This window comes from Curcuma longa, chromosome 20 (genome assembly GCF_044706935.1).
Source record: "Curcuma longa cultivar G26 ecotype Majalengka, Jawa Barat chromosome 20, ITB_CL_G26_1.1, whole genome shotgun sequence".
NCBI lineage: Eukaryota > Viridiplantae > Streptophyta > Magnoliopsida > Zingiberales > Zingiberaceae > Curcuma > Curcuma longa.
Window position 1 is genome coordinate 1,617,144 of NC_133880.1, and position 11,594 is coordinate 1,628,737.

Genomic DNA, 11,594 nt, shown 5'->3' on the forward strand with positions numbered 1-11,594 from the left:
ATCTCGAAAGTGATTCCGTAGAGATAGTGTCGCCAAATCTTAGAGTGAAGATAGTAGCGACAAGCTCTAAATCATGTATCGGGTAGTTCTTCTCGTGATCCTTCAGCTGACGAGAAGCGTAGGCAACCACTCGATCACGCTGCATCAATACTGTACCCAATCCCTAAAATGAGGCATCGGCATACAATATGAATCCGTCATCACTGGAAAAACATCAGAATCAGGCGCTCACTAACCGCTGCTTCAGCTCCTGGAAGCTCATCTCATAAGCCTCTAACCAAACGAATTTTACCTTTTTCTTGGTCATACAAGTCAACGGTATAGCGATACGAGAGACATTCTCCACAAATCTACGATAATTCCCAATTAAATCTAGAAAACTGCGAACCTCCTGAACGGACTTGGGCTGCTCCCAACTAGTAACAGCCTCTATCTACTAAGGATCAACAAAGATACCCCGGCTCGATACAACGTGTCTGAGAAATCCCACAAAGAAATCCAGAAAGCTTACACTTGCTGAACTTTACATACAGCTGCTTTCGACATAATATCTCCAATACGATGCAGAGATGTTACTCATGTTCTGCCTCAGATCGAGAATATATCAGAATATCATCGATAAAGACAATAACCAATCGGTCCAGATACTCCAAGAAAATCTGATTCATCAGATTCATAAATACGACCGGAGCATTAGTGAAACTGAACGACATCATCAAAAACTCATAATGTCCGTACCGAGTGCGAAAAGGTGTCTTCTGCACATCCTCATCTCATACTCTAAGCTGATGATAACCAAATCGTAATTCAATCTTAGAGTACACAGGAACCCTTCAGCTGATCGAATAAATCATCAATACGTGGCAATGGATATTTGTTCTTGATTGTTACCGCATTCAGCTGACGGTAATCGATACATAATCTTATAGATCCGTCATTCTTCTTCACAACTAGGACTGGAGCTCCCCACGGTGATACACTAGGACGAATAAAACTCTGGTCCAATAACTCTTGTAGCTGAATCTTCCGTTCTTCTAACTCCTTTGGAGCCATGCGATACGAAGCCTTAAACATTGCTACTGTGCTTGGAATTACCTCAATGGTAAACTGGACCTGCTTCTAAGATGGTAAGTCAGGAAGTTTATCCGAAAACACATCCTGATGCTCTCGGACGATACGAACATCGGATGGACGAGAACTACTATCTTTTTCTGTTTGCTTCAGAAATAGTATTTAACATCGCACACCTCCTGTCTAACATTTACTATGCCTGTATTGCCAAAATAATGGATATTTCATCACTCCTAGTACCCACGAATTTCTATGCGGGTTGATCCGTAGGTCGGAAGGTAACCACTCCAGCTCGACAATTCATCGTAGCATGATAGTGGCTAACCAGTCCATACCAAGAACGATATCAAACTTCATCATATCCATCACTTGAAGATTCACTGTAAGGATATGACCGTCGAAATCCAACGGACATCCCCTAATCTCCTAATTTATAGCCAGCACTTCATCCGAAGGTAAAGATATTGCCTGACTACAAGGTCTAATCATAGGGATTCTCTAATTTTTCTAAAAATAATCTAGACGTGAATGAATGTAAACTACTCGTATCTATCAAGGTATCAGCAATTATAACATAAACTAAAATCATACCCCAAATGACCAATCTGTCAGCCCGCTGTGCCTCCTCTCGAGTAATGGCATAGACCCGACCAACCCCCGTGCTAGCAGGCTGAGTAGCTGAATGAGATGTGATCTGCCTCCGCTCTGGCTGGAACTGACTCTGGGATACAGATGTCGTCTGCTAAACATAATGAGGAGGTACATTGTAAGAAGTCGGTGCTGCTGGTGGCTGCTGCTGCATCTGCATTGCCGCATAATAGATCTCTGACTGATGAGCTGCTGGTAACATATATGGCTGAGACACTGCTGACAAATAATGCTGTAAAGGAATTTACGTCCCTGAACCGATGGGGTACTGAAATATTGTCGGTATTGCTGCATGGTCCCTCCCCTGTAGTGGATGTATCTGTGGCTGAGATGACAGGGGTCGCTGCTGCTGAGGGGCTCTGGTCCTCTGTGTCCTCTGCGATCACTGTTGTGTAGAACGTCCTCCAGAAGATGCAATGTCAATAGGCTCCAACCGAGCCTTCAGAGTATACTCTCTAGCCATATGACCGGGAAGTTTGCAGAAGTAACAGATAGAGTGATCCAATGAGCAATCGACCACCAGATGGCTATGCGATCCACACCGATGACATTTCTTATCCTTATCCTTCTTCCGCTGAAACTTACTCGAAGATTCCGCAGGTCGTTTCCCTTTCTGTCGTTTGGAAGAATATTGTGTCCAAGATCCCTGAGCTGGCCTTTTCTGACCAGAAATCTGTGAACTCAAATTCTTCAACTTTTCTGCGTCTCTCTCTCGATCCACCTGCTACGGAGTCATCTCCACAAACAAAGCCCAATCCAATGCCTCTCTGCACGTGCTGATCGAAAAAACAGACATCCTCTGTCGAATGTATGCAGCTAGTCCTTGAGTGAACTGAAACATCCGATCACTGTCCTAGGCTACCAAGTGTGGGCAGAACTCAGCAATTCTCAAAAATTCTATATGATAGTCTGTAACTGAGCGGTCGCCTTGCTTAAGGCTCAGAAACTCTTGACGTCGTTCCCGATAGAACGCTGTTGAAAAATACTGCCTCTTAAAGGCCTCTCGGAAGGATGACCAAGATAAATCCCGCTCTCCGAGTACAATTTTCAGAGTCTCCCACCACGTGACAACTTGATCGCGAAGGTGGTATACTGCTAACTCAACTTTCTCTGCCTCCGTGCAAGAAATATACACAAATGTATCAATCAGACTCTCCAACCAAGAGCAAGCGAGCCATGGGTCAGGTCCCCCATGGAATAATATCAACCGATCCTTGACAGACTCTGCTAGTATCTGTATGCGGCTCAGATCCACATTCTTATTAGTTGTAGTTGGTACCGGATCTGTCAAGGGTATCTCCTGACTATCCCCAACATGCTCGAAAACCTCCGACTCTACGGGTGTAACGGGTCGTCTCAGTGGTTGACCTCGTCCTCGATTTCCAGGGGCCATAATATCACCTGGTAATATACAACTATTATAAATTTATAGAAACAGTAATAAATGTACTAGAAGTTTTACTTACAACTGTTTAGAGAATTTGTGCCGCTGTTTACCCATCTCACAACTTGGATTAAGTAACCAAATTTGACACACCCGATACGATGACAACTCAAAAACTAGACCTAAACCCTAAAACTAAATGTTTAGCCTAATATGCTCCGATATCAAACAATTGGTATTAGATAAACTTATAGATGCAATGATAACTCTCGAAGACTACAAATACAACGATAAATCCGACAACAAATCCGACGGACATCGAAAAATAGACACAAATGCAATGGAAATTCAAAGAAATGAACCTCGCTCTGATACTACTAAATTGTCATACATATAGTTTGCATATGCGTAGTTAAGTTTATCGTGGGTATATGACAATTTTCTTATAGTGCTAGCAACTTATCAATATCTTTTAAATACGTCTATATCATTAATAGTATTGGTTAGTGAGTATCATTATCCTAAATCTTATAATAAGTTTGTGATAAATTTTATTAAATATTTACAAGTTTAAAAATTTACTGTTCTCAATTTACTCTATCAAATTCAAATATAAGGGCATAAATATATTAAAGAGATTTTTTAAAAATATATTGATTTTGATTTGGAGAAATTTAGAGTTCTCTAGATTTATTAATCAGTTTCAGACAGAATTGACTGATGGACCATTTCGGAAATATAGTAGGTGATTTGAGTATTATAAAAATTGGGTACCTAATTTAGGCAATGACTTGCTTATGCATTTCAGTAAAATATTATTCTTTCTTTGATGCTAATATTCTAACCATATTGTTGCTAACCTGCAAATATTTTCATAAAGCATTATTAATTTACAATATAAATACATAGACAGTGAAATTACATGGACTTCTTAGAGATAATTAATAGATATTGAATTTAGAAATCAACTATGCATTAGTTCCAAATAATTTAGAATAACAAATGCATAATAATTTTTGAATATAATATTATAATAAATTTATATTTACTCTTGAGCAATCAAAGAATTGATTGAATCTCAATAAAATATAGTGATACATAGTTATTTATTTTTAAAAAAATACTTAAAAATCATTATAAATTTCCCTTTTATTTTTATTTTTTTTAAAAAAAATGAATTTGAATCTTAGTAATAATAATTTTTAAATATCATTTTTTCTAAAAAAAAACATTTATTAACCACACACAATATACTAAAAAATTACAGCTATATTTTTAGTTTCATTTTCACGAGGAGAACATATATTATTTGTAATTAAAAATCTAACATATCAAACATGATGTGCCCATACAGAGTGGTATGTCAAGTCCCATTAAACTTTGATAATTTAGTCAATTAGACAATTGTCCTTTTCTTTGAGTTAGTCTCTTAAATAACCTACACCTATAAGACCTAAAAGATAAAACTAATTGAATTCAGTTCATAAAATTAAATGAAATTATTTATAGGGTGGTTATTGTCATTTGGCCCTAAAAATATAAAATATTATGGATGCCTATCTAGAATATGAGGAGTCTTTTATTATTTTAAAAGTTTGCTAAATTTGATTTTGAAGAAATGGAAATTAGAAAATGTAATCAAAATGCTTTGTGTCGGCAGCCATTAATAACAAGATATACAAGCTCCTCATACGTTATATCACCACTTGATGTGTATATATAATATCATGTTGTCACAATTAATTGCATGCATTAATGAACCTTTTTATTTTTAATAAAAAAAATATTATATATTCTATATTTTCAGTAGATATTGATTAGACTTTTATTCTATATTTTCATATATTACTTCCCTTTCTCAAAACTACTAAGAAAATTTCTCTCAATTCTCAAAGAGATATCGACATCCTAAATATCTTATATAAAATCATAAAAATAATATAAAATGGTAAAAAAACAACAGTGATGAGAAAGTTATATAAAAAAATAAAAAAAAATTTATAAGAACATTATTAGAAAAAAAATTAATAAAAAAATTGCTAGAATACAAAGTCATAAAATGGGTAAATGATAGCAAAATAGTTAGAATTATTATGTAGGTTAAAAGTAAAATAAATGTGGCAAAAGTATTTTGTTGCAAAGTAAATTGTAGCAATTATTAGAACACATTTATTAAATTGAAGAATACTTGTAATTATGTGAATAAAATGGTTTCGCACTTTATGTAATAGTTTAGTATATTATTTCTACTCATAAATCACATAACAAATTGGAAAAAAATATTAGAATACTTTTAAAAAATAAAAGTGCCAAAAATATTTTTCACATCATAAAAGCCCATTTGAACATTTGAAAACTTAAAATAGAATTATCCTTTACGATTGGTTTTCCTTCTGTCAGCAAACAAACAACATTCAATTATTAAACCTAAAATATTGCCACATGTGTAGTCCATCTTACCTAATTCTCTACTTTAGACCAATAATAACTTTAAGTAATTTACTAAAACATGTCCTTTTATAATTAATGCTCTTTATCGAATTGCACTCCGAGTATATGAAAATTAGCAAATCCCGCCTCTCATCAAATTTCATTTTCCTATTCCACTCTTCAATTCCAAAATTTATTTTCATCTTTTTCTACAAGTTAATTTTTTTAAATTAATTTACATTAATATTTTACTCTAAATTTGAGTTCCCTTAGATTTACACTTTTAGTCTTGGAACTTCTCAAACTCTAATGGTGCATGTAAAAAAATTATGGTGAATGGTCATGAACATAATCTCAAAATTAGCTTGCACATGGTTGTAGCTGCAAAATGACTCGCAAGATGATTTTCATTTAAATTTAATTTTTCTAATATAATTAATTTTCCATTAAATCGATTTTTTAAATTTTTTATGTGAAAATTGGGAGTGTCACATACTAATAGTACGTTAGGATAGGTGAATATTCATGCAAGCTGATTAGGTTATAATAGACCAAAAAAATAATCTACAAGCAATTTTAAAAATTATCTTGTAAAATAATTTTCACTCATTATCAATCGTCTGTCATTTGAGTTTTTTTTTTTTTGCATTTAAAATCTTTTATTTTTATCTCGCACATCTTAATATTGTATAAACACAATGATTTACCCATGTAAATTATTTTGAAATCAACTTGCATAAATCTACAATGGAAAGAAAAATAAAGGGTATATTTAATTCTGGGGCAAAAATCAAACGGACGCCTTTTTTTTAGAATCATCAAGGTGCCACCCCTTTTTATTTTTAATCAAAGAGCGTCCCACCCCACTATCCCCCTGTAAAATGATAGGATTACCCTCAAATACTGTATCTGATATTATTATTTCCTACCACATATATTAAATACAGTATCAAATGGATTTGACCTGTTCAACAATATTTACACTGTAGCAGTTATGAAATCGTAGTTATTATAACGCAGACATATTTTGTTCAATAATATTTATATTGTATCATCTACAGTTTTCATAATTATTACAACACAGACTTATTTTGCTTAACAACATTTATATTATATCAACTATGATTTCATTATATTACAATATGAATTCATCTTATTCATACAATTGATTAGGACTGAGTGATAGAAGATAATAATATAAAAATAGTGTAATAGAGGATAGATGTGCCATTTTATAAGAGAGGATGGTAAGTGGGACGTTCTTTTAATTAAAAATTAAAAAAATATCTTTTTGATGATTTGAAAAAAATGAGCGTTCTTTTAATTTTTGCCCCTTGATTCTTTTTATTTAGGTGTGATTTAGTAAAAAAAATAGTTTGATAACTAGTCCTAATTAAAGAAGGAGAGATAGGACAACATGTGTTTGAAGGGTCAAGTCCACATTTCAGTGGGAAAAGAAGTCACTTGGGTTCAAGTACAACTAGTCGCTCGAACTACGACTAACCTTGTACTAGATATTCCAAATCTTTCTCAGAAAACAAATGCCTTTGAATCTAAACAAAAGATTAAAAACAAAGTCTTCCTCTCTGTCTCTGTGATACAACTCTCAGATGTCACTTTCCTCACAGCACTCACATGAATCAACCTCTCAAATTTTACCCCCCTTGTTGATGCTATCAACTTTATGCTTTCACAACTTGTTTGCCTCTACAATCCACTATGCATCACTATGATTCCAGACAGAGACACCATACACACATTCTATACAGGAACCATGTTCACATACATTATTAATTCAACCAAAGTACAGCTCTCCTCCCTCTCTCTCTCATGCATTATTAACGGAGGAGGAGGAGAAGAAGAAGAAGAAAAGAAGAAGGAGAAGGAGTAGAGCTCATAGTAGACCAAATTAATGGAGTTCTTTTCTTCTCGGCCAGATCTATCACTTCAGATCAGCCCTCCAAACGCCTCCACATCAGGTTGGAGGAACCATGATGACACCATGGAATTAGGGTTTCCGAGGCAGCCCCCCCTCGACTCCACCACCACCGGTGCCTCTAACCTTAACGTCGCCGACACCACCGTGAGCGATATTTCTAACACCTCGCATCAACGCCATCACCAGCTTTACTTCCACCACCCCCAGCAGCACGTTACTCGTGAGATGGCGGCGCCTCTGACTGGGATTCCAATCTATCATCACCCGCCTTCTTCTTCCTTGATCGGTAATTTTACTTGGTCTCGTGCCGCTTCAGCGATCTCTTTGTCTTCGTCCCCTTCTGACCGACCGTAGTTTTGTAGGGCTCGCGGCGAACCAAGGACAGCTGCGGCCGAGATACTCGCCTTCCTCCAGGTTCGTGTCGAGGCGGACCATGAGAGCGCCGAGGATGCGGTGGACTTCGACGCTGCACGCACGGTTCGTCCACGCGGTGGAGCTTCTGGGAGGCCACGAGAGTATGATCGAAAACTTGTGAATTCTGCTGTGAAGATAATTTATAAAGTAAACAGATTGTAGATAGAAAGGAAAGGACTGATATATCTATCTATCTAAACTCACGGCTTATAATATTTTAGGGTTCAGAATTTTCTTTTTTGTTTGTTTGACGCCGATTTTTGGGTCAGGGGCCACTCCCAAGTCTGTTCTTGAGCTCATGGACGTGAAGGATCTCACTTTGGCTCATGTGAAATCTCACTTACAGGTAGCAGGAACTTCCACTTGAATCATGTGCCTTCCATTTGGTTTTTTCCTCAGCTAGCTTCCTGTTTTTGTCTTCTACTTGTTGTTGTTGTTTCCGAGTTCTGATCAGTTGTCAGCAGCTTTTAGCTTATCATGCAATTATAACACTGAATAAATGACACACACAATTTACTTTTACATATAATAAATATGGTTTATTAAATGCCCTTTCATTCCTTCTAGTTTCTTTCCTCCCTCTTTAATATGTCCCTCAAGTTTTTTTGACAGCTTTTGTGCACAGACCAAAGATGATTCTACCATAAGAAAAAGGGTGGAGAAAATAAGTGTACAGGAAATCATTCAAACTTGAAACTTTAGGAAAAGCAAAGATGAATTGCAATCTTTTTTTTTTTCAAAAAAAAACAACTAAAATATTGTTGATTTGGCTTTAATGTATATATTTTTTAATTGCAGATGTACAGAACTGTGAAGAACACTGACAAGTCAGAAGCTCCTTCAGGTTGAGATTTTCTTTGTACTTTTTTAATTTCCCAACCAAGCACATCAGTATAATTTGTAAGTAAATACTGTAACAAAAAACATCTCTTACTTTTTTCCACTAATTAGTTGTACTTGATTCCCTGCAGTTCCATCTTATGGATCATCTGAAATTTTATCAATAGGAGAGAATTCTGACGATAATGATCATGTTGGTGACATGTGGAGCAATGCTGTTCCTCCAAGGTAATTATGAATGATTAATTTATTTTCATGTGCAGTGGGATGTTAGATGAAGTTTGCTAGCTTTGTTCTTAATTTGTTTGCTTTTATGTATAGAAGTAAAAAATTGGAAAAGGTATAGGAACATTTCTCTCCTTTTTTTCTCCCACAAAATCATGCATTTCTTTAATTGCCCCAAGTGTCCATGAATCATGATTGATTTAGATATCCATGATGATTATGTGATCCTCAAAAGGAGATTAAAATGGGGAACTCTGGCTCATTTTCTGATCCCCTTATCTGCCTTTCAAAGAACAGCATATATTCACCATGTCTGAAATGTATCATATAAGATTGATTGCTTTCTGAAACTTCTTTGCTGCTTCACCTGCGAAATACTTAAAATATGAACTCTTGGGTCATAGAATCAAATTATTTGCTGAATATATTCATCTGTAAAAATGACATTATTCTCTGCATTATGAGCAACAGGAAAAGCTGCTGCAATGGCATGACAAGTAGTTCCACTGCAGGGAAGAGCATGAAGTCTTTTATGGTATCTAAACTATTGACCTTTCATTCATATGAAAAAAAAATGAAACTATTATTTATGTGTGTTGACCATTGAACCAATTAACCAAATGATTTATGATATATTTTAGCATATCCTGGCCTATTTAGAGAGCATTAGGTATATATTTTATGGTCGATATTCATCACCTAAATTGCATCTATCTTAATTGAATGATCAAATATTTTTGTCGCTACAACCATTATTGACAAATGATTAAGAATAGCTTATGTTGAAACTTATGAAAGATCTTCAAAAACATCAGTTGTTTATAAGTACATATATGATTGCAGATAAGAAAGGATCAAAATATAATTGTTTGTAAAAAAAAAAACTCTCAAAAGTACTAATGGTGTTTAAGTGATTGAGATATATTCTTTAATAATTGTACCTTGAAGCTAAGATATTGTTCTAACACAAGTAATGTGAAGCATCATTGTTTCATAATTCTGGCATAATCAGGATCATTTGGAAACGACAAAAAAGTTGGAAATGCTTTCGGAATTGGATTCATCAAGCCTTTCGCAGACAAGGAATCTGAATCTTGAGATCACATTGGGGAGGCCACACTGAATACACACACATATATATAGGGCCTTGCTCGAAGAGGAGACGAAGGAGGAAGAAGTTATTGAGAAAAAAGATTATAGATTCATGGATGCATCTATTTGTTGGCAAATTACCTAGCTAGGATGATCTCTAAAAATTATATTTCTATTTCAAAACCATTTAATACTCGCTTGTGTTTTTAATTATTTCCTTTCTCTATGTATGCCCATGTAAGTATAGCTGTTTTGATTGTCATCAGGATGTATATCAATATCTAATTAGTGATACATGAATTTAAACTTAATTTTACAATTGTGGAAATTCTGAATTCATAGTGATTTTAATTTGGAGTAAATATTGAATTGCTTTTATCACTAGGCAGAGAATATGTTAAATTTACTAATCGTACTGTATAATATAATCCAGAAGCTACATGAATACAATAGAATGTAATTATTTGAAAAAAAAGAGAGTATGCAATGATATTTTTTGCAACAAGAAAAGTATTTTCATGCATTGAAAGGAGAGTCACAAACTTTGTTTTGATATTTCATTATATCATGACAATTTTCCTTCGTAATATCAAAAAGTGATTATATTTCATACAAACTTGATGTTAATCCAAAAAACACATATAATCTCTAATAGAATTTCATAAACTAGCTAATACTATATCTATCTTACTAATTGTATTATCTGAAAATAATATTCACGCTAGGTAATATTATCATCATACAAACTAACACATAGGGAATTAGAGAAGAAACTAAAGAGAGTATAACAAATGAAAAACAAGGGAGAAATTAAATCATGCAAGCCCAATTATAGTCCCAAACTTCTTTATTTATATCACGTAACAATGTTTAGGAAAAACAAAATATGCACAATTAATCTTGTTAAAGTTGAACTAGTGCACAATTAATCTTGTTAAAGTTGGGTTTGGCTTTTACTGATGTGCTTCATCTGGCCATTCACAGCCTTCAATGTTCCAGGCATTTGTTAGTAGCCTTGCTGTATAATATTAATCATATTTTTCTTATGGATACATGTGAATTGAATCCATTAATTAACCATTTTTCAAATGATACAAATTCTAAAAAAAACAAATAAGTTTGACCCAGAGATTAAAAGCACGTGCCTTTGACTCGTCCACGACAACATTTAATCAAGTGTTGATGTGTGCATGGCAACCATCCATCTGACATTGACTAGCAGTTGACAAAAAATCACATGCGGTGGTGATGAGGTCAGGATTTTCGATCAGGACAAATTTAATAAATTAAAAAAAATAATAAATAAAAATCACATATTAACATCGTATATTTTTACAATAATACTTGTTAAATTTCGTACATTAAACATGTTACATAATAATTTCATTATCAATTATATTAAATATATCTCACTCATATCAAATAATTATTTATCGTAATATTTCTTAATTGATTATGAAGTGAGATTTTAATTATACTTAAGGATATTTTTTTTAGTATAAGATCACTAAGATACTCATTCGAGTCAACATCAGGAGGAGGTGGTGGAGA

At 34.2% G+C, this 11,594-nt stretch overlaps 1 protein-coding gene across 1 annotated transcript; it reads left to right on the forward strand.

Moving 5' to 3' along the window:
- Positions 1 to 7,396: 7,396 nt before the first annotated feature.
- On the forward strand, positions 7,397 to 10,303 carry LOC141814006 (putative transcription factor KAN2). Its single transcript, XM_074702005.1, has 7 exons — positions 7,397 to 7,758; positions 7,835 to 7,987; positions 8,156 to 8,232; positions 8,685 to 8,730; positions 8,858 to 8,954; positions 9,423 to 9,486; positions 9,964 to 10,303. The coding sequence occupies exons 1-7, from the start codon at positions 7,446 to 7,448 to the stop codon at positions 10,072 to 10,074; spliced, it is 861 nt and encodes a 286-aa protein (XP_074558106.1). The 5' UTR covers positions 7,397 to 7,445; the 3' UTR covers positions 10,075 to 10,303.
- The last annotated feature ends 1,291 nt before the right edge of the window (positions 10,304 to 11,594 follow it).

Bases quoted from the DNA above. Each gene is read 5' to 3' on its own strand.
- LOC141814006 (XM_074702005.1), top strand. From the start codon at position 7,446: ATGGAGTTCTTTTCTTCTCGGCCAGATCTATCACTTCAGATCAGCCCT. The intron at 8,233-8,684 runs GTAGCAGGAACT...TTTTAATTGCAG, and splicing joins ATGTGAAATCTCACTTACAG to ATGTACAGAACTGTGAAGAA. The intron at 8,955-9,422 runs GTAATTATGAAT...TATGAGCAACAG, and splicing joins AGCAATGCTGTTCCTCCAAG to GAAAAGCTGCTGCAATGGCA.